Source organism: Cololabis saira, chromosome 18 (assembly GCF_033807715.1).
Source record: "Cololabis saira isolate AMF1-May2022 chromosome 18, fColSai1.1, whole genome shotgun sequence".
NCBI lineage: Eukaryota > Metazoa > Chordata > Actinopteri > Beloniformes > Belonidae > Cololabis > Cololabis saira.
This window is the reverse complement of record NC_084604.1, coordinates 3,755,235-3,778,231: the sequence shown is the minus strand read 5'-3', so window position 1 is coordinate 3,778,231 and position 22,997 is coordinate 3,755,235. Positions and strand designations below refer to the sequence as shown.

Here is a 22,997-nt window from a genome sequence, read left to right as displayed (position 1 = left end):
AAGTTGTAATATTATGAGAATAAAGTCGTAATATTATGAGAATAAATTCTTAATATTATGAGAATAAAGTCTTAATATTATGAGAATAAAGTCGTAATATTTTAAAAAAAAAAGCCTAATTTAACACACACACAATTATGCCCCAGAACATAATTGTGTGTGTGTTAAATTAGGCATTTCATGTTTGTGTGGCTGCCGGGAATTTTTACCTTCTGATGGCGACAATTCACTTGGTTGAAATTTTCCATTTTTGTCACTGGATTGTAGAAAATGAACCAATAAACCCAAACCTCTTTTCCAAATCTCAACTAGGCTGTTTTATGGAATAACCTTCACCGAACCTTCACCCTTTACCAGTGAACCCCAGATCACCCTTTACCAGTGAACCCCAGATCACCCTTTACCAGTGAACCCCAGATCACCCTTTACCAGTGAACCCCAGATCACCCTTTACCAGTGAACCCCAGATCACCCTTTACCAGTGAACCCCAGATCACCCTTTACCAGTGAACCCCAGACCACCCTTTACCAGTGAACCCCAGATCACCCTTTACCAGTGAACCCCAGACCAGTAGACCACAAACAAAAATGTGCAATACCATTCTCTGGTATTGTAAATATCCTCTGTAATATCATCTGTAAATATCCATCTGTTTTTCTTTTTGTATACTAGTATTTTTTTTATTTTATTACTATTTTATTCTCCTTCTTCTTATTATTATTATTATTATTATTGTATATACTGTTTATAGTGTTTTTCTATTATTATTATTATTATTGTATATACTGTTTATAGTGTTTTTCTATTATTATTATTATTATTGTATATACTGTTTATAGTGTTTTTCTATTATTATTATTATTATTGTATATACTGTTTATAGTGTTTTTCTATTATTATTATTATTATTGTATATACTGTTTATAGTGTTTTTCTATTATTATTATTATTGTGTGATATTGATGCCTCTTGTGTTTTGCACTATCCACTTTGCTGCTGTAATCTGGAAATTTCCCCTCTGGGGGACTATTAAAGGATTTCTTATCTTATCTTATCTTATCTTACCACCCTTTACCAGTGAACCCCAGATTACCCTTTACCAAATCCAAGAACATAATGTGTATTTGCACCAGACCCATGTGAACATCGGTCTCTATCACATGTTAAGAATGTAGCAGCACGATCTAGAAGTTTCACAAAACTAAATACGAGTGTGTTTGGCGAACAATCAGACCTGAAGAACCCATGAACAAACTGGGGGGATTTGATGGGATGGGTTCATCAATGATGATGATCTGTTCATCAGTGATGATGATGATTCTAAACAGACGCAGGACTATTTTAATTCTAAAATACTCCAGATTTTTGATATTGATGGTAATATTTTACTTTGTAAATATCATATATACAGCACTTTTTCAGTGTGGTACTTGTTCTTTTCTCACTCCTGGACACAGGAGGCAGGAGTTCTGGCATTGTCTTTGGTTGAACTGCATCCTGGTGGCACTTTTATCTTGAAAGTCCAGACAGGACGTGGAAGCTTCATATTTCAGCCGGTCTCAGTTGAGAAGATTCAAACTGTCAGCAGACTCACAGCAGAGCTGAAGACACGGCAGTCACTCTGAGCCTGCAGGGAAGGCTACGAGCAGGGATCTGAAATCAAGGATCAGGGATCAAGGATCGGGAGTCAGGATCAGGGATCAAGGATCGGGAGACAGGGATCAGGGATCAGGGATCACCGATGGCCAAATGGGGCAAAGGAGATCCCCGGTGGATCGTGGAGGAGAGGGCTGACGCGACCAACGTCAACAACTGGCACTGGTTGGTGTGGTGTTCTTGATATTGATGTTGTTGATTGGGGTGTTGTCATGGAAACTGTAGTTTTTGTTCACAAGTCAAGAGATTTGAAGATCAAAGATCAGAGAAGTCGAACCTCAGGCTAAAAGAATAGCCCTCATGTGACTGTTTGTCATGAATGTTTTTGGCAAACAACCAAACGTTGTGCGCTAACACGCACCTGAATGCTCCAGAACGCCTGCTTTTGACTCGAGGCTCCATCAGGGTTCCTTCTTTAGAGTCAGGAACCGTCCAACGTCACTAAAATCCATGATCGCCTCACCTGGAAGGTGTGGCCTTCAACAGGCCTGCAGGTGCCTGTCACCAAGCTTGTTTCCATGGTAACTGTACCATATAAAAGTAAAGGAGAATACTCTAGAACAGGGGTGGCCAATCCGGTCCTCGAGAGCCCCATATCCGGCATGTTTTAGATGTTTCCCTGCTTCCTCACACCTGATTCAAATTACTCGTCATCATTAGCTTATCATAAAGGTCTGGACAGTTCTGTTTTCGAAACAGCTACTTTGATCACGGTGTGGTTAAGCAGGGAAACATCTAAAACATGCTGGATAGGGGCTCTCCAGGACCAGGATTGGGCACCCCTGCTCTAAAATGATCTGTGGGATATATTTGGACACTTCTGTCTGTGTGTGTGTGTGTGTGTGTGTGTGTGTGTGTGTGTGTGTGTGTGTGTGTGTGTGTGTGTGTGTGTGTGTGTGTGTGTGTGTGTGCGTGTGCGTGTGTGTGTGTGGCTGTCATCTGAGCCCCCAGTAGGTCCAGCATGCGTGTTGATATTTTTAACGGCTGTGATGTCAGAGGTAGGCGCCCCCACCCCCTCCAGGAACAGCTGAGACTAATATCTGCTCTCCCTCCCAGGACAGAGCGGGATGTCTCCTCCTGGTCCTCGGACCGCCTCCGTCAGCTGCTGCTGGAGGTCCGGGTGGAGGGACCGGAGGGGGCGTGTCAGGTGACCGACATCACCAAGCTGGACGGGGAAGCGTCCATCAACAACCGCAAAGGAAAACTCTTCTTCTTCTACGAGTGGGTGCTGAAGGCCAGCTGGCTGGGTGGGTGATGTCATTGATGATGTCATTTATGATGTCACACCAGCTCACTCTCAACATGATGGTGCTCCAAATATCCATCCATCCATCCATCCATCCATCCATCCATCCATCCATCCATCCATCCATCCATCCATCCATCCATCCATCCATCCATCCATCCATCCATCCATCCATCCATCCATCCATCCATCCATCCATCCATCCATCCATCCATTCATCCATTCATCCATCCATCCATAATAAGATCTTCCATGACCTACAGTCCTGGGGCCTCATCTATAAAGCTTGCTTGCGTAGAAAAAGCGCCTGAAAGTTGCGGAAGCCGCCATCTACGCAAAGCCTCGGATCTAAAAAGAAAAAACTAACCGAAAAATCTGCTTATCTTTACGGCAACCCGGACCCTCCCGTAAGAATTTACTTAAGACACGGGGAACTGGCGAGGCAGGCTGTGAGGTGGTGAAATGAAGCCAGATTCATGTCATACTCTTAATAATGTCATCACATATCACAACATATATCAGACTTATAATAAAATAGCGCTGATCGTGTCCCTCTGTGTGTGAAGCCCAGCGTCAGTCAGGCCTCTGCTGCTGCTGCTGCTGGAGCCGCGGTGACACGCCGGGAACCTCCTTCACCCACCGCTTTAGGACAGAACAAATGAGGGGCTTCGTAGAGCGTTTAGGGAGCCCCACGGAGCCCCTCATTTCTTCCCTAAAGGGACACAGATCTTTTTATATATATAATGAGTTTTACGCGCACGTGAAACCTTTAGGTGCGGGTGTAAGCCTAAATTACGGTCCTGCGTTAAAACGACGCAGAGCCTACGGCGTAGGGTACGCGGTGACGCGCACCTACGCCGTAGGCTCTGCGTTGGTGACGCGGAACCATAAACCTTCCCTGAGCAGCTCTGAGGGGAGACCGGAGAGGAGGAGGGGGAGCGGGGGGTGAAGCGGGGCTGCGGGGCTGTTCGCATCGTCTTCGCAAGGGTGTGTCGATGATTTGCAGTTAATGGCTGATCCTACCGTTAGTTTTTAAACTGTAAAAAGTGGGGGGACAAAAACATGATTTTGAAAAGACGGGGTGCATGTCCCCCCCTGTTGCGTCGGGGCACTCACGGCGTTCCGCGCAGCAACAGCGTGCTGCCACTCGCTGTATTTTATACTATTTATTTTTCTACTTTTACTGTGACCACAAAATAATGTTGTTTTCCTGTCCTCCACCTCATCCTCAACATCTCGATCTCAGTGAAATTCAGTGGCACGGTGGCTGGATACTTCTCATTCATTCTGACGCCAAACAGGCTGCAGGAAGCCACTGCGCATGCTCAGTAGGCTCATCCATATGCATTTATGGTCAAAAGTGGGCGTGTAGAGGGCGGGATATGAGGTGGATTCAGCTGCGCAGCCTTCCAGCTGGACTGTGATTCATAAAGCGAACATTGCGTGCAAGATTGCGTGCACATGGTTTTATTGATCCGGATTTTTTTTTACGCCCGGCATTTTCGGCTTTTGGGTGTACGTACAATTTTAGTATGACTCCTACGCAGTCCATTTTAAATGAGGCCCCTGGTTATTTTTTCAAAGTTTTAAAGATATTCATGTCCATTTCCAGATTCTGAATTGTAATCCAGTTTGGAATTTAAATTCAGCCCTTGACAGCCAGAGGACGCTCTCCTGTGGCGTTGACTGTTTCTACTTCCTGTCTGCAGGTACGTCCCGTGGACTGAAGTACCGAGGAACTGTTGATGTGTCCAACCTGTCGGACGAGAACGACGAGGACGACCTGGATGTGAGTGAGACTCCTGATCCTGATCAACAAACTCACAACTGTGTGGCTAATGAGCGTGCTTTGTCCAGATCTCTGTGTCTCTGTGTAAGGACCAGCCCAGCACGCCGCTCCTAGACCTCATGAGGAGGTCTGGGGTTAAGGAGGTCCGCAGGATTCTGGGCGAGTACGTCCGTCAGCTTAAATCAGGTCCGTTTTCCACAATCCATCCAGCCAATCAGAGAGCAGTGTGATGACCTCTGTAGTAAGAGTGATGTGTGACCCCACAGAGTTCAGTCAGGGGATGATCCTCCCCACCAGCGATGGACAGGGGCCCACTGCACCTGCACCAGCGCCCAAGAACCAGGTCAAGACCAGTAAGACTCAGGTAGAGCCACCACTGTTCCTGACACAGAGCAGTTTGCACTGAGAGGACCAGATCATTTACTCTTTATTCTCTCCTGCAGATTACCTCCGCCCCAAAGTGCTCTTCAAGCCCCGCCCCCTGTCCTACAGGCGTTCGCATCCCCACCTGCAGCTTTAACCTGAAGGAAACGTTCCAGACTTCTCCTGACGAACTGTATAGGACTTTCATCAACCAGGAGGTACCAGACAGGACAGACCAGGACTGACTTGGACGAGGACTGACATGTTTAGGACCCATTGGAACCAGGACTCACTGGACCAAAACCATGGCTGAATGGGACTGGGGCAGACCGGGACCAGTGTGGATCAGGGTCAGGAGAAACTAGGACTGGGACCAGGACAGGACGGACCTTGTCTGGGACTGACTGGGATCTGGATGTCCAGGACTAGTGTCGTGCAGCTCTGTTGTAGACACTGTTGTTTAGTTAGTGCAGGAGTTTCAGTGGTACTGTATTACTGTATTACTGTAATACTTCGACAGTACCTTGGCAGTATGGAAGTACTACACCTGCGCCGTGTCTTTAGTTTGTCCAGGTGTTTACGCGCTCGGCGGCAGCTGTGGACGGTTGCAGAGGGGGACGGTTCCAGCTCCTGGACGGAAGCGTTAGTGGAGAGTTCACACGGCTGGTGAGGTCACAGCCACTCGGCCAATCAGATCACAGAGAGCCCGTGTTGTGTTCTCAGATCGCCACGGTAACCGGACTGCTCTCTGTACAGGTGCCGGATCAGAAGATCGAGATGAGGTGGCGCTTCAAGACGTGGCCCAGTGGTGAGTCCTGCTCTGTGACGTATTCACCAGTGTGGCCCGCTGCTGCCTTCAGGGACGGTCTAACGTCTCTCCACGGTCTGTCCATCAGAGCACTACGCCACCATCAGCCTGGCATTGGAGGACCGAGGCTCGGAGACGGCGCTGGAGATGGAGTGTCGAGGTGTCCCTGCAGGGGAGGAGGACTCCACCCGGGAGGGCTGGAGCCGCTTCTACTTCCAGGCCATCAAACAGACATTTGGGTACTGAGGAACCTGGACCTCATCTGACCCCGACCCAAGGTCCAAGACCTCACAACGGGGAGCTTTACAGGGACAGCGGACCCATGTCCACCAGACAGATTTGGGTCTTGGACGTTGTTAGAACGTGTAACTGTAAGCACGGCTCGGTTTACACCAGAAGAACCGCTGGCGTGTTTTTAGTGTGTCAATAAATTACAACCCTCTGTTCTGACTGTGGCCTTTTGTTTTCAAAGTGTGTTAAAGGAGCAGTCAGACGAGCACAGAACAGCTACCAGGACGAACCACAGGTAGTTCCTGCAGGAACCAGTCCCTCCTCAGTCCCACCTGCAAACCATCACCTGATGTGAGCACATCCAGGCACTGACAGGGAACCAGAACTGGACCCAGGCAGAACCAGAACCAGCGGCAACCACCAGTGACACATGGGTGTCAACGCGTAACAACGTGAGTGCCTGGTTCTGGTTCTGGTGCTGGTCCAGAGACAGATGTCACTCTGAACAATGCTTTTGGGACCAGTTCTGTGGATTGCTCAGGGGTTTGCTCTGGGTCTCTGGAAAGCACCTGGAGACAACTTCTGTTGTAATAGATGCTATATAAATAAAATTGAATTGAATTGCCTATGGACCACCAGGGTCCGGATCCGGACCTGTAGTTCCTCCATGGACCACTTCATTTGACCTGAGGAACATAAAAATCCCCCCAATAGTTGTCATGGATGTGAAAGGTAACCATGGAGACCAAAACTGTGTTTGGACCAGACTCTAAATATGTGTATCTCTGCCGTAAAGTTGGATATTTTAACCTGGAGGTCAATGGATCCAGACCCTGGTGGTCTGTAGAGGAACTACAGGTCCGGACCCTGGTGGTCCGTAGAGGAACTACAGGTCCGGACCCTGGTGGTCCATAGAGGAACTACAGGTCTGGACCCGGACCCTGGTGGTCCGTAGAGGAACTACAGGTCCGGACCTTGGTGGTTCGTAGAGGAACTACAGGTCTGGACCCGGACCCTGGTGGTCCGTAGAGGAACTACAGGTCCGGACCTTGGTGGTTCGTAGAGGAACTACAGGTATTTACATTTCTGAATTCAGTTTTTAAACTGGATCATGTGTTCTGTTCAGGTCCTGGTTCTGCTCTGCAGGTTCTCAAGTGACCAGAAAAAAACAGCTTCAATTCTCAAACTTGTTTTATTGGGATGGAATGATTCTGTTGGTGGGTCTGAAACAACATTTAAAAAAATACACTACAGTTCATCTATATATTACACACGCACGCACGCACGCGCACACGCACGCACACACACACACACGCACGCACACACGCACACACACACACACACACACACACACACACACACACACACACACACACACACACACACACAAAAAGCTGCTTCAATGGTACAAAAATTTACAAACATCACAGATCAATGAAAACACTTACTGATACAAAACAATGTAATCTCTTGCTAAAGTTCAAAAGCATCCAAATCCAGAGTGCAGCGATGCTTTTATCAGTAATAATGCTATTGATCTGTGGGACATTCATCAGTGCACTGGACGTATCAGGGGGCGGAGCTAAAAGACTTCTTCCTCTTCTGCCTCACAGCCGTAATCTGAAAAACACAAATCCATCAAGCATCAGTCAGACTCACGGGTGGGGCTCCTCCACCCACCTGGGACCAGGTGGGGCTCCTCCACCAGGTGGGGCTCCTCCACCCACCTGGGACCAGGTGGGGCTCCTCCACCAGGTGGGGCTCCTCCACCCACCTGGGACCAGGTGACGGACTGAACTGTGGGTCTAGCCGCGTTTCCCACTCATCATTCAATAAAATCCACACATTTACAGTGATAGCTGGTATGTTGATGATTTTCAGAATAAAAGACTGGACCCACCTCCTACGAGCTGCAGAGCGCTCACACACTCTTCCTCCACCTCCACCTCCAACTCCACCTCCTCCTCCTCTTCCTCTTCCTCCACAGGAGGCGGAGCTGGGGGGGCGGGACTTATATCTACGACAGGATCAGGATCCTCGGCCGCTGCATCTGCTGTTGTTTCTGTTGCCGCGGTGACGGCGACGTCCAGCTGAAAACAAACAAGACGTAGAGTGAGGCAGTAGCAACGGTTCCATCCCACCCAGAACAGACTAGAGCAGCGGTCGGCAACACAAAATGTTTTAGAGCCATATTGGACCAAAAACACAAAAAACAAATATGTCTGGAGCCGCAAAAAATGAAAAGTCTTGTATAAGCCTTAGAATGAAGACAAGCGGGAGAAGATTTTATTTTTCATTATGCACTTCGAGAAAAAAGTCAAAATGTTGAGAAAGAAGTTGAAATGTTGAGTAAAAAGTCGAAATGTCAAGATTATTGTTGAAGTACAATCTTGAGAAAAAAGTCGAAATGTTGGGAAAAAGTCAAAATTTCGAGAAAAAAGTTTAAATGTTGAGAAAAAAGTCGAAATGTCAAAAAAAAGATCAATTAAAATCAAATTAAATCAATTAAAAAGGACAGGAAAAAGGAAGAAAAAAGAGAAAAAAAAGAAGAAAATAAGACAAAAAAGAAGAAAAAAGAAGAAAAAAGAGAAAAAAAGGGAAAAAAGAAGAAAAAAAGGGAAAAAGGAAAAAAAAAAAAAAGAAGAAAAAAAGAAAATAAAAAGGTCAAACATTTTTGAAAAAGCTCCAGGGAGCCACTAGGGCGACGCTAAAGAGCTGCATGCGGCTCTAGAGCTGCGGGTTGCCGACCCCTGGACTAGAGGTTTGATCCGAACTGTGACGGGTGTTTGGTGCTGGTTTGGCTGTTTACCGGAGGAGGGGCCTTCTTCTTCCTTGGCGAGGAGGAAATGAGGCGGCGGAACCTGGAACAGCAGAGGAAGACACAGGATGAAGCCCAGACGAGGTTCAGGTGACCTGAGGTGAAAGCGGGATGTTCGGGTCCAGGAGCCGGTACCTCTTCCCTATGATGGTGGCGTCAGCAGCCAGGTCTCGGTTGGCCTCGCTGGTCTTCCTGCGGCGCCGGCGGTTGATGCGTTTCCGTGTGCCGGTGGTTTCAGGAGGCTCGGTGGACGTGGTGCTAGGACTGCCGGTCCCCTTGTTCAGGTCTCTCAGAACATCGTAGTTGATCTTTGTGGAGATCTTCTTCTTCTCCAACATCTTCTCAATGGCTTCTCCAGCCGTGGACGCCTGGATCTGCTCCCGCTTCTTGTACTTCTTCTTCTTCTGCAAACACAAAGCGGGCAGCCAGAGGTCAGGGTGTGTTTGTGGTCCCTGGACCGGAGGCCGGGAGACCCTGCGCTTCCCTCACCTTCTCCTTGTAGGTCCCCTGCTCCTTCTCTTTGTTTATCCTCTCCTCCTTCTCTGCAAACACAAACAGCACCAGTGAAGAACCTGGTTCTGGGGGACTGGGTGGTTCCTGGGCTCCGTTTCACAAAGCAGGTTCAACAAACTCTGAGTCTAATCCTGAACTCTTAGTTGATCTACTCTGAGATCGGAAACTGAGTTTTCGGTTCCAGAACAGCTGATTTGAGTAAATTTACTCAACTCTAAGTAGTTTCCCATGGAGGTAAGCCCGTGCACCACAACTATAAAAAGTTCAAGTGCTCCATCAATGGAGCCCCGATTCGACGAGTCACCATGGCAACGGGACAGAGGAGGTCTGCTTTTTTCACCCGAATGGAATTAGAGATTTAAATGCGCGCATATGGCGAATTTGAACATGTTTTTAGAAAAAAGAGTAACACTGCAGCAGTCTAATAAAACTAATTCCAGTCTGAGGTTGCAGCCCAATGTCATTAACAGAATATAATATAAAATGAATTTAACAGATCTCTACATCATTCACCTGCAATCCTGGGGAACTCCTCCTTGATGGCTTGGACAGGTTTATGTCCAGGGAAAACCACAAAGATAGGTAAAAGCCGTTTCAGGGCGAGGCACACTTTTCTGACCGCCCTGCATACAGTTGCCTTGGTCAAGGGCTCTGCATCTCCGACATTGTACAAAAAACTTCCATTGGCAAAGAAACACAGCGCAACACACAATATCTGCTGGGATGTGAGAGCATGAGTGCGACTGGTTGTGTTAGAAATGTGAGGACGGATTAGGTTGTGGATGTAGTTGATGGAATGTGATGTGAAACGGTACCGCTCAAAAAGAAAATTGTCTGGAAATGAGAGAACATCGATAAACCATCTCCCGACGAATATGTAATGCTCTGCGCATTAATTCTGCACCTTCATCAATTGTGTCTTCATCAAAAGGACATGCCGTGTTGGTGACAATAGACTTCTAATATATATACTGACTCTGTTTTTAATGACAGACGGCAGAACTTCACCAAAACTCGCCTGCTGACTGAATGAATGAGGAAATTAAATGTGCATGTGGCTCTGAAAGAGGGCGGAGACACAGAGAAACTCCAGGTTCATTGAGAAAAACCTGGTCCCTGTAGAAGATTTGATGTCTTTATGTAATCATTTGAATTAGAAAACATAATGTGTAAGGCTGGAAATTCTGCATGGTGCTGTGGAAAATACAACAGGGAGTTGTATGTGAACACTGGGACTGTATGAAAAGGGGCCCCAGTGCAGGTGTTAGAGGGAGCCGGGGAGGCCTTGTAAGCTGCCTGATAAGCACATGAGCACAGTGAAAGTATAATATATCAATGAGGTCATACATGTCCTCTCTTCTCTTCCGGCTCTCGACCAAGGCGGACGCTTTTTCTGCTCTCTCCCTTATCTGCCAGCCCTGCTACTGCTTGTTTGTCTCGTCTTCAGAGTCTCTTCTTTTTCACTCCTCCGAAACTCTACAATTATGGAATTGATTAACTGGTCTCTCAGCACAATTGACCACATTTTTGCGACCAGGAGACAGGGGGTAAGGGAGCCCTCTTGCCCCGATGGGACCTTTTTTTCTGGATACACAATGGATTCCTACAAATACTGGAAGCCTTTGTGTCTCAAGATTCTGTCTGTCGAGGATGTTGAAGACGCCTTCATAATTGGATTTATGATAGCAGGATTTCTCCTGATCATCCTCCTGATCGGGGGGGGGGGATTACTTGTCTACCGACAAACGCGCAAGACGTCGACAGCTGTTTTGGCTCTTTCAGAGCTGCCGGACGCGGCTGAAGGATGAAGCAAGGCGATCAACGCTCTGACTTTAACGTTTGGGGAGCAGAGCCGTAAGCTGGATGCAATTCTCGAACAGACTGGCGGGGGTGTTTGAGCTCATTGGCAAGATTGATAACACACTGGAGAAGTTGGAAGCTCGGCTTGGCGGGAAGTGATCACAAATCTGATTGGAGTCGCCACTGATGAACCAGAGACTGAAGGCAGACGGAAAATTACTGGGCTGCCTGTTTTTCAATAAAATTGTTGATTCTATAATCTGCCCTTGACAGAGCGGTCTTAGGCCGATCGCTCCTGGTCACAATCTTCCTGGTGGAATGTAAACAAGATGACTCTGCCCCCACTACTACTAACCCTCCCCCTCTCCCACGAACACCTGCGGATCCCTGTTTCAGAACGTTACCGAGCCGCCTGATAACATCAAGGACATATGGCTGAGAGCAGCTCTGGGCGAAGGTTCACGGACAGACTCATCGCTTCACAGACAGACACTTACTGACAAACACACACACTTCCCTCAATTTCAACGCCTTCCTTGGCTTCCCCCTCTTATCAGCCCCCCCCCCCAACAGTCTCTGGGTTTCGAGCGCCACGACGGCGATCACTTGGATGTACTGTGCGGGGACCCCCCCCACACACACACACACACCCCCCACTCACACACCCACATGCAAGTCTTGTGATGTCTGTTGCTCTGTGTGCTGAGGTGTTTTTGCACCTTGATACTACGTATTGTATTATATTCAGTGTGAAGATGTTTTTTTTCTCCCCCCCCCCCAAATCCCAGTGTTACCCTTTGGAAAATAGGCGCACAATACCATTGTGTCGCCACCGGTGTATCCAAAGTCAAAAACTGTTTTCTAAGCTGACCTACACCTGGTTCTGATGTACTAAAGGAATTACAACAAGGACAGCTGGTGTGAGCTGAAGTGGGAAAGTACAGTAGGAGCAATTAGGACCAGCGAAGCTATATGTCACACAGATAAGATTGGGAAGTGTTGGATACATATGTTAAAGTAAGCCATGTAGGCTTTGAAGTCAAGGACAGAAGCCTGTCGAACAGCGTAAATCAAGAGGGAAAGGCACAGATGGGTAGAAAAAACATATGAAGCTATTGGGATCGTATTGAGCTTTTGTATGATATAAAACCGGGTGCGAGACGCACAGTGCTCTTTTTGGTCCGGATCAATCACTGCTCTCCTGTGAACCAGCTTTACTTGTATTTTTTGCAATAAAGACCTTCACAGTACTTTTGGACGAAGACCAGCCGAACAAACTGACTCTTGTGTTTTTTTAATTGTTGGACGGAAGGTTTATAGCCTACTTAAAAATATTGTAGAGGTCCCAAAAAGGATTTTCTCTACATCCCGACCAGGTTAGTTTCAGAGAGTCTGTTACTACGGTAACTGACCAGGTTACGTTCAGAGAGTCTGTTACTACGGTAACTGACCGAGAGCTTAAGTTACCTCTCTTTGTGAAACAGGCTAGAGTTACCCCTCTTTCTCTGGTTTGAGTTACCTCCCTTTGTGAAACGGAAAACTCAGAGTTTCCCTCATTTCAGGGTTAACAGACTCAGAGTTTTCACTAAACCTGCTTTGTGAAACGGACCCCTGGCCAGCGGATCACCCCCACCTTTCTGCTCCTTCAGATATTCTGCGTTCTCCTTCATCCAGAGCTCCGTCTTCACTTCCACCTCGTTGTCGTTCAGGATGTACTGCAGAGCGAAAGAGGAGCGCACTAGATGTTAGAAACGGGACCAGTTCCTGAGGTCCAGTAGTGACGGTACTGGTGGTCACCCAACTGGCTGGAACAAATCAGCCTCATAGTCAATTCAATTCAATTCAATTTTATTTATATAGCGTCTACTACAACAAAAGTTGTCTCTAGACGCTTTCCAGAGACCCATACCCAGAACATGACCCCCGAGCAGTTATTACATAAACACACCTTCTACGTAAAGGTTGGGATTTAAAAAAAAAAAACTAACCGAAAAATGTGTGTATCTCTACGCCAACCCTGACCCTCCCGTAGGAACATGGTTAAGATATGGGGAACTGGCGACTCAGGCGGTGAGGTGGGGAAATGAAGTCAGAGTCATGTCATACTCTTAATGTCATCACATATCAGACTTATAATATAATAGCGCTGATCGTGTCCCTTTGTGTTTGAAGCGTCAGTCAGGACTCTGGTACTGCTGCAGCCGTGGTGCAGGACACGCGGGGAACCTCCTCTTCACCCACCGCGACAACTGTAGAGTGACTGAGGACAGAACAAATGAGTGCCGGGCCACTCTACGGAGCCCCTAAAGGGACACTGATTTTTTTCATATATATATAAAATAAGTCTTAGGCGCGCGTGAAACCTTTACGCACGCGCGTAAAGCCTAAATTATGGTTCCGCGTTACACCAACGTAGAGCCTACGCTGTAGGGTACGCAGCGACACGTAGGTAGAGGAAGCCCCTTCACAATAAAAGTCTAAAGCTGCAGTTCATCTGGAAGGACTTCCGCGTGTTTTGTGAGATAAATCCCGACAAATAACGATTATCATGAAGAACACCACTCACCTTATCGATCTCCTGATCATCAATACCTTCCAGGTCCAGTTCTCCACCCTCCGAAGGTTCATCTGGAACAAAAAGGAGGAACCAGACAGTGACGTACCCCCTGTGGAGATGACTGGGGGTCTGGCAGCGTGAACACTCCCGTCGGGTTTCAAACCTGCTTCCAACTGGTTCAAGGTCTTGAAGGTGTCCTGGAGTCCCAGGCTGGTGGCGCTGGGCAGCTGTCCCAGGATGGTGGCGCTGGGCAGCTGTCCCAGGATGGTGGCGCTGGGCAGCTGTCCCAGGATGGTGGCGCTGGGCAGCTGTCCCAGGATGGCGGACAGAGGGGCGACCTGACCGCATGGCTCCACCCCCGCTTTCTCTGACTCAGCGTCCTGGCTGAGGAGGCCCTCACCCACCTTCCTGCCCCCGCCCTCCTCCTGGATCACCTGACACAGGAAGTCCTGGGTCAGGTGCTGGGTGGCTGCCTGGAGCTCAGGGTCTTCAGCCTCTAGCTCCTCGGCCTCAGAGGCTGAAGACTGAACCTTGTCATCGTTTGGGTCTGAAAACAAGAATGATGGAGCTTAAGGACTTGATCAGCGCCCAGTACTGGAGTTGAGGGGGGGATGAGGGGGGACGGCATCCCCCCTGAAATAAAAACGTTCCAAATCATCTGTGAGGTTAATTCAACCTTTAAACTTGTCTTGTCCTTATGAAACTGTCACATGCTTGGTCAACAGAGGTCACAGCAGCCACTTCCTGATCTACTCAGGTTTTGGACTGTCTGGTGACATCTGTCTACTGTAGTGTGATTGACTATCACTTCCACCCCATTGTCTACTGTCTAATTGTTTACTGTTCTGTCCTTATATGGTCATTTCCTGTCAAGTTTCTTAATAAAAGCATCATGCAGGAGGAGGTTACTTTGGGAAGCATTTTGCTGTCAGGGGCTCTGCCCCTGTTGCGTTGCTCTCCCCCTTCTGCAGAAGTGCGTTAAAAACCCATTCCAAGGTAGTCTCTGTGTCTTTCCTCGTTATGAATTTATGTAATGTTGATTTAGACCTAACATTTTTGGTGCCGAAACCCGGGATCCCAACATCTGAGGCATCGGGGCGACGCGCCATTCCGATGCGCCATTCCGATGCAATGGTCAGAAATGCAGCGGGAGCAGGATGAAGAAAACAGTACCGCTATAGCAGGGCTCTAGTGCCATATTTCTTGTGTTTATTATCATTTGCCACATAATTAATGCAACCTCATACTAAATTTATATTTTTTTTACTAATTATCCGATTAGTCGACTAATCGTTTCAATAGTCTGTGACTAGTCGACTATTAAAATAGTCGTTAGTTGCAGCCCTAGTGCTGAACATATGTTCAAAGTTCTTGTAAGCTGCTGCTTTCTCCTCTCTCTCCTAAGCAGGAACTGCTGAAACCAGGTGGCCAGATCCTGATTCGAGTGGTGAAACAGAAAACAAGGTCATCACCACGTTGGGACTTCCCCTTTGTGGTCCAGATTGCGACCCCGACAGCAGTAAAAATGGCTGAACGATCTACGTGCGTTCACCAGTCACAGTGGGGGCTAGGAGAAAACTTTCCAGCCCTGAGTAGGCCGGAAGACGGACGGTATCAAAACCTTTGTCCGCTGAAGAACTCATCTGACGCCTACTCACAAGCCACGGGCCTGAAGAAGATGACTAGCCCAAACTGACTGGCTACAACAGACTGAAGAAGAGTCCGAGAGATGGAAGACATGCTGACATGTTAAATTGTTCCTCAAACTCTTTACTTACATTGGTGTTGTAATTTAGGCTGTATGTTCACCCCTGATGAAACTGGTACGGAAGCTAATGTTACCAAAGCTATAGCCGGATTATGTCAGTTGGCCAAAGTCGTGTCAGAAGACAGCCGCTCAGCAGGCACCACTTTTGGGTCCTGGCTGACTTCCGGCCCCTGGACTGACATAATGACTAAAATCATGATTCCGACTATTACTGTCCTTGTACTGTTCTGTGTGTATCATTCTGTGTCTAAGGGAAATGGTCCAAAGAACCATCCAACTTCCTTAGTCCAGTATTCTGAAGTCAACTCTAACTGATGACAAGGATGATTATGATGACACTGGAGTGTTTCATCTTGTTTACTGTGAAATGTTTTAAGCTTTTATGTGTCTTGGCCTGGGTGATCGCTCACTAGGAGGGTCGGAGAGGAATTTTGACCCATATAACCGGATTTTCGCCTCTCCCTTGACATATTTACTTGACATATTTGACATATTTGACCTGTTAACAAGCTAGCATTAAGTGTGTTATAAACACCCCTTGCTATTTCTTAAATGTTTGACCTTAATTTGAGGCTACTATTCTAAGCCTAATGGATGGATCTTAGTTGAAGTTTCAAAAGGACAAACAGGAGGGAATTGTGAGGTTAATTCAACCTTTAAACTTGTTTTGTCCTTATGAAACTGTCACTGTCATGCTTGGTCAACAGAGGTCACATGGAACACCACTTCCTGATCTACTCAGGTTTTGGACTGTCTGGTGACATCTGCCTACTGTAGTGTGATAGACTATCACTTCCATCCCATTGTGTACTGTCTACTGTCTAATTGTTTACTGTTCTGTCTTTATATGATCATTTCCTGTCAAGTTTCTTAATAAAAGCATCATGCAGAGGGGAAGACTTTGGGAAGCATTTTGCTGTCAGGGGCTCTGCCCCTGTTGCGTTGCTCTCCGCCTTCTGCATAAGTGCGTTAAAAACCCATTCCAAGGTAGTCTCTGTGTCTTTCCTCGTTATGAATTTATGTAATGTTGATTTAGACCTAACATCATCCCCCCTGTAAAACTGCCATCCCCCTTTCCATCCCTTATGTCATTTCATCAATGAATGTGGTTTTACTGCTATTTCAACATTTAGAGTCATCACCAGAAAAATAACACCAGAAAATGTGACAATTTTCACCTGTTTCAAGTAAATTTTCACTTGAAATAAGTACGAAAATCTGCCAGTGGGACAAGATTTATCTTCTTATTACAAGCAAAAAATCTTGTTCCACTGGCAGATTTTTCTACTTATTTCAAGTGAAAATCTACTTGAAACAGGTGAAAATTGTTGTTTTTTCCAGTGATGAGTCTTGTTTTAAGTGTAATGAGATTTTTTTACTAAAATGAGACATTTTAACTAGAAAAAAGACAAATATTCTTGTTAAGATTGTGAGTTTTTGCAGTGATCCATTTTACTTATCCTGTGAAGGACAGAGTCATATTGATAAGTTCAGAAAACAGTTTTTTATTGTTGTGTTTTGATGTATTTGATGTAAGCCAAGTGGATATTTAAAGCTTACAGAAGGCTGCATTTAACTGCTGCTATGTCATTCCTGCAGTATTTCTGCAGGTGTTTTGGTCAGTGATATTATTTGTAATATATTATATTATTTGTAATCAGCACAAATGATCTGTCCCATTATGATAAAATTCACCACCCCCCGCTGATTTTTTTTTACAACTCGAGTACTGTCAGCGCCCCCCCAACCTTACCCACCCTGGGTTAGGGGTCAGGGTGGTCTCGATGGATCTGACACACTTCCTGAGCTTGGATCAGATGATTGATGGTGATCTGCATGTTCACTCCAGGGCTCTGCTGAGGTTTTATTTATTATATACCACTAGAACCCGTACTGTGGCGTACTGACCCATCTCCTTGGCGTAGGCAGCATAGATCCCTCTCAGTTTGGGTCGACTCTTCTCCAGCTCCGTCTCAATCTCGTCCTTGTAGCAGCTGATCTCTCCTGATGGCCCCAGAGAAAGATCAGTCAGTTATAACTGGATTTCCTAGGTTCTGTTTGACCCGGTTTTAGTTCCTGTTGAGGTGCAGGGGCGGGGGATGTGTTGGTAGGTCTTGTGACTCACCTTCCACCTCATCCAGCTTCTTCGCCAGCTCGTTCTCCAGCTGTGGCAGAAAACAAGAAGCCGTCACTGACAGTAAACCCAAAGGTACTCACCGACGGGCCGGGGACCGATCCACAGGGAATTGCAGTTTCTCTCCTCTAGAACCTCTGAGGTAAAGATAATGTTCATGCAAAGAAGCGTCAGATTCTTCATTTTCCATAAATCCTTAAAAAAGGAAACCTGTTGGTCGCTGCTACCAGTCAGTCTGCTCTGGGAGGTGGACTGCTGCTCACCTGGAACCAACTCCGGGGCTGGGATTTCACCTTCATCAATAAGTTCACGACCACGTGAAGGACACGACAGTCCCCACATCACCAGATAAGTTACACACCAATGGAGATGCAACAACCTCACAATCAACCACATGAACATATGAAGGTAGGAGCTCAACGATGGAACCTGTCAATCACAACCATGGAACCTGTCAATCACAACCATGGAACCTGTCAATCACAACCATGGAACCTGTCAATCACAACCATGGAACCTGTCAATCACAACCATGGAACCTGTCAATCACAACCATGGAACCTGTCAATCACAACCATGGAACCTGTCAATCACAACCATGGAACCTGTCAATCACAACCATGGAACCTTTCAATCACAACCATAGAACCTGTCAATCACAACCATGGAACCTGTCAATCACAACCATGGAACCTGTCAATCACAACCATGAACCTGTCAATCACAACCATGAACCTGTCAATCACAATGATGCAACCTGTCAATCACAACCATGATGGAACCTGTCAATCACAACCATGGAACTTGTCAATCACAACGATGGAACCTGTCAATCACAACCATGTAACCTGTCAATCACAACCATGGAACCTGTCAATCACAACCATGGAACCTGTCAATCACAACCATGGAACCTGTCAATCACAACCATAGAACCTGTCAATCACAACCATGGAACCTGTCAATCACAACCATGAACCTGTCAATCACAACCATGTAACCTGTCAATCACAACCATGAACCTGTCAATCACAACCATGTAACCTGTCAATCACAACCATGTAACCTGTCAATCACAACCATGAACCTGTCAATCACAACCATGTAACCTGTCAATCACAACCATGGAACTTGTCAATCACAACGATGGAAGCTGTCAATCACAATGGCAGCCTTGGCTCTGTTAGAGGACACTGCTGATGCAGGATCAGTCTTCAGCAAGGTCGGCGCCAGAGCAAATATTCAGAGGGGGCACAAGGCTTATTAGGGCGGGCACAAAATCAGTTGTGTAGGGGAGCATTTTAAGGAAAAAAGTGCATTCTCACTGCTTTCCTATTAATAATCTGTCTAAAACAGCCTTTCTCAACCTTTTTTCAGTCATGACACCTTTCAAAAGTGAATAAAATCTCACGACACCCCAGAGTAAAATATAATTAAAAACCGCACTGCATCGCTCTGACTGTAAATGCATAAGTCCCGTTGATTTTGTATCAATAACTTGAACACGATAACTGCACCAGAGTAGACGTCATCGTTCACTGTTGTGCTTGGTTGCCACGCTGATAGACAGAAACTATGGTGATTTTTAAAAGAAAGACTGCCTAAAGAGACTTTTCCAGCCGGCTTCACGCCGGCCGTTCAAAGTGAAGCATGATTTATGGTTCTGCGTTAAATCGACGCAGAGCCTACGCCGTAACGTACGCGGCGAAGCGCACCGTACGTGCGAGGAAATTGGGACTGGCACAGCTGATTTAGCGGAGCTCTTTAATGCAGAAACAGAGGATGAGACTTCGATGGGTTTGATTAATGTAAAAACTGAAATAAAGTACAATCAAACAAAGTTTTGCTCCCGCTCTATTTTTAAATACGCACACTTGTGTGCTTGTATGTGTGTTCTACTGCGCGCGCGTGTGTGTGTCCGGACCAATGAGCATACATCCCCACATGTGACGCAAATATAACCAAAAACATTTTTTTTTTTGTAAATGTATTTTTTAAATGTAATTTACGAAGGATGATTTCACGTTCAATAAGATAAAAAAAAAATCAAAATCAATAAAATACAAAGTTTGGCACAAAGGCGTGGCCTGCTTGTGGGCGAGTGGAGGGGGGCACAATAACTCATTTGGGGGGGCATGGCCCACGGATGACCCCCCATGACGCCCACCCTGGTCTTCAGGGACCACGTAGACCTGCTGGTCCAGGATCTGGATTGAGGAGATCTACCTGCTGCATCTTGGTCTTGTGTTGTCCAGCAGTAAAGGAGGGGGGGTCACATTCCTGCTCCAGATCCACTCTCATGAACTCATCGATGGTCAGCTGACTGGTGGGCGTGTCCTCAAACTCAGTTAACCTGTCAGAAGTAAAAGGGTTGTTGTGTTCTTATCAAAACTATCAAGATCTACTGTGATCTATGTGGCTCTACAGGGATCAATGAGGATATACAAGGATAGACTTATGGTCTTATGGGAATCTAGGGGATCTACAGGGATACAGGGATCTACATGGTCTTTGTATTTGTGTTCTGGTCCAACTGTCTCGGCCACGTCCCTCAATGACAATCTTACCTGGTTAGAGAAGGGTTATACACAAAGGGATCTAATGGGGTCTACTGGGATCCCTATGGATCTACAAGGATCTAGAGGGATCTCCTGCAGCCTCACCTCTTCCTCAAAGTGGTCTGGCAGACTTTCACCACACTGATAACGTCCTTCACTGAACGACGAAACTTGTGCATCCGCGCTGCCACCAGGAGAGCTGAGGAGGAACCAGGGCAGATTTACTGGTTGTGAAGGATCTTCCTATTTACAGGCCGGCATCTCTGACGTACCTGCTCCACAGAGTCCCGAGGGCCGGCGCCCTGTGTGCATCCAGTCCCTCTTCATCCTCTGAACAAGACGAAGAGCTGTCATGGACACCTCATGAGTCTTCGCCCCAAATTCCAACATGTGAGCAAAGCGGGGGATGTACAGGCAGGGATCTGAAGGAGGAGGAAGACATAGCCAACATAAAGGACTGCAGCGCAGTACAGAGAGAAGGTCACGGTGGCAATATTGGACGCCTTCTTGACTTCTCTGTCAGTGTTCAGCCATGGAACCCCACCATATCAGGCTGTTCCACGTCTGAAACCTTGGATTTCAGATTTGAGTTTGGAGCTGCTCATGTACTCGTCTCATTCAGTTATTACAGTAAGATTCAGCGACAGAGGGCTCAGGGTCCAAAGGCCCCCTTCACGCGCTCTGGGTCAGATGCTCTAGTTTGGCCCTGAAGCCCCCTGTCAGGTGCTCTAGGTGGGCCTGGAAGGCCCCATCAGAACCTCTAGGTTCAGCCCTGAAAGCCCCTGTAAGAAGCTCTAGGTCGGCCCTGAAAGCCCCCGTCAGAAGCTCTAGGTCGGCCCTGAAAGCCCCCGTCAGAAGCTCTGGGTCGGCCCTGAAAGCCCCCGTCAGAAGCTCTAGGTCGGCCCTGAAAGCCCCCGTCAGAAGCTCTGGGTCGGCCCTGAAAGCCCCCGTCAGAAGCTCTAGGTCGGCCCTGAAAGCCCCCGTCAGAAGCTCTGGGTCGGCCCTGAAAGCCCCCGTCGGAAGCTCTAGGTCGGCCCTGAAAGCCCCCGTCAGAAGCTCTAGGTCGGCCCTGAAAGCCCCCGTCAGAAGCTGTAGCTCAGCCCGTGGGCATGTTCCCACCAGCTCACTTGCTAAGCTTTAAAGCCACTCTTCAGGAAACCAATAAATGACGTGAGCGTTTGTGCAGTTTGTACGTCTGTGACATCATTTGTAGGGCAGTTTTGAACTATTTCAGGAACTTTAATTTATAGTTAGAGCCCGAGCACTGACAGTGCGAAGGCCCTATTGTATCTGTAGGATTTTTTAATTTTTTTTTCCTTCTTCCAACAAAAGGAGGGCCTTTTTGCCCCCCTAAACGTGCCCCAAAAGTCACCATATTTTGCACGCAAACCAGGCCTGGCGAAAAATGTAATATTTAATAGTTTGCTATAATGGGCGTGGCAAAATTGCTCTGTAGCGCCCCCTTGAAAACGTATACAATTATACAATCGAGCCCGTCGCCCCAGATTCACATAGAAAAACAAAATTCGCTACACATGTACAACTTGTCAAGATGCACCAAAAAGTCTCTTGGACCAATACCCTAACACCAACAGGAAGACGGCCATCTTGAATCAAATGACAATGTCAATTCCTTCTAATTCATTTTAGCCCCTGTGACGGCCTGCCTACTGCTTGGCCCTTCTGCTTCTTCGATGGAAGTTATGGGCAGGTCGTCAGCCCAATTTGCCTCACCTGTGTGCATGTGTGAGCCAGTGTATTTAAGGCTCTCTAGCCCTGCAGTCTGGCTCTTGCTGCTCCCAGACTTGGTTCTGGGTTTCCACCTGCCATGGGGAACTAAGTATTCTTTCCTCCTGCATACAACACTTGCACTCAGCACACTTCACTCACCCACACACAGCATACATGACTGACACCCTATAAACCTACATATACTTTTTGGTTTACTTTGATTTAATTTTTACTTTAATGATTTATTAATTAAATTACATTTTCAAATTGGTACTCCATGTCTGGACTCCCTTTTGTCACCGACCTGCCCGGTTTGTGACCCCTTTGTGGCACCTTCTACTGATTGGTCGATATGTGATAGTTCCTATTTTCTGCCATAACTTTTGAATGGTTTGACATAAAGACTCGTGGGTGGTGTCATCGGACTCGGTTTTGAGTCCTTGACCTTTATTGGTGAATATTGCACACGCAAGGGCCCGTTCATCGCTGCTTGCAGCTTTAAAGGTGACCTATTATGGCATTTAATGTATATTTTAAACAGGCCTTGAATGTCTTAAAAATAATCTAAAGCTTGTTTTTTCTACATAAATCATAAATCCAGCCTGTAGGCCCTGTCACTAGTTTTACCGCTTCTAACCCCTTTTTCTGTGCTCCATTCTAAGGGAAGGGGGGGGTATGATAATGAGGCTCTGTGCTGATTGGCTCCCTGAATGACGTGTAGCAGGGGAGGAGCATAAACCTCGCTCCGCCAGAGCAGCCCGAGCCTGTAAATTATCACAACACTGAATTTTCACAAATGGAAACTTTATTGTTAAAAAAATAAAATATGAGTTGTATATAAATAACATTTATGCACTATTTAAGCCGGATCTACCCGGCGGATGCTGAACGCTGGCCCCGGAGCCACGCCAGGCGCCGCGCTGCTGGAGCAGCGCGCTGCTGGAGCAGCGCGCATCACCGCGGCTTTAACGGGGGAATCTGACCGGTTCCGACCGGCCGGGACCGCAGGAACCGGCCTGGACTG

The 22,997-nt window shown here is 46.9% G+C and overlaps 2 protein-coding genes across 2 annotated transcripts in view; one reads left to right on the top strand and one right to left on the bottom strand.

Moving 5' to 3' along the window:
* Positions 1–1,580: 1,580 nt before the first annotated feature.
* On the top strand, positions 1,581–6,313 carry LOC133464694 (activator of 90 kDa heat shock protein ATPase homolog 1-like). Its single transcript, XM_061746823.1, has 9 exons — positions 1,581–1,822; positions 2,714–2,904; positions 4,613–4,692; positions 4,761–4,878; positions 4,959–5,056; positions 5,136–5,273; positions 5,620–5,721; positions 5,812–5,863; positions 5,952–6,313. Exons 1-9 carry the CDS (start codon positions 1,743–1,745, stop codon positions 6,107–6,109), a joined length of 1,017 nt encoding a protein of 338 aa, XP_061602807.1. The 5' UTR covers positions 1,581–1,742; the 3' UTR covers positions 6,110–6,313.
* Positions 6,314–7,421: 1,108 nt separating this feature from the next.
* Positions 7,422–22,997, bottom strand: part of brf1b (BRF1 RNA polymerase III transcription initiation factor subunit b) — a 50,313-nt gene continuing 34,737 nt past the window's right edge. The window contains exons 7-19 of the mRNA XM_061746877.1: positions 20,515–20,664; positions 20,348–20,441; positions 19,911–20,037; positions 17,676–17,715; positions 17,459–17,554; positions 13,946–14,329; positions 13,792–13,853; positions 12,859–12,940; positions 9,402–9,454; positions 9,048–9,316; positions 8,904–8,955; positions 7,995–8,184; positions 7,422–7,714 (exon numbers count right to left, since the gene is read on the bottom strand). Coding sequence (XP_061602861.1) covers positions 7,677–7,714; positions 7,995–8,184; positions 8,904–8,955; positions 9,048–9,316; positions 9,402–9,454; positions 12,859–12,940; positions 13,792–13,853; positions 13,946–14,329; positions 17,459–17,554; positions 17,676–17,715; positions 19,911–20,037; positions 20,348–20,441; positions 20,515–20,664 — 1,637 coding nt within the window. The 3' untranslated portion in view covers positions 7,422–7,676. The remainder of the gene's footprint in view (positions 7,715–7,994; positions 8,185–8,903; positions 8,956–9,047; positions 9,317–9,401; positions 9,455–12,858; positions 12,941–13,791; positions 13,854–13,945; positions 14,330–17,458; positions 17,555–17,675; positions 17,716–19,910; positions 20,038–20,347; positions 20,442–20,514; positions 20,665–22,997) is intronic.

What these genes read in the sequence shown, in the direction of transcription:
- LOC133464694 (XM_061746823.1), top strand. Translation starts at nt 1,743, where the DNA reads ATGGCCAAATGGGGCAAAGGAGATCCCCGGTGGATCGTGGAGGAGAGG. An exon ending in AACGTCAACAACTGGCACTG is followed by an intron (nt 1,823 to 2,713) that starts GTTGGTGTGGTG and finishes TCTCCCTCCCAG; the next exon opens with GACAGAGCGGGATGTCTCCT. An exon ending in ACGACGAGGACGACCTGGAT is followed by an intron (nt 4,693 to 4,760) that starts GTGAGTGAGACT and finishes TGCTTTGTCCAG; the next exon opens with ATCTCTGTGTCTCTGTGTAA.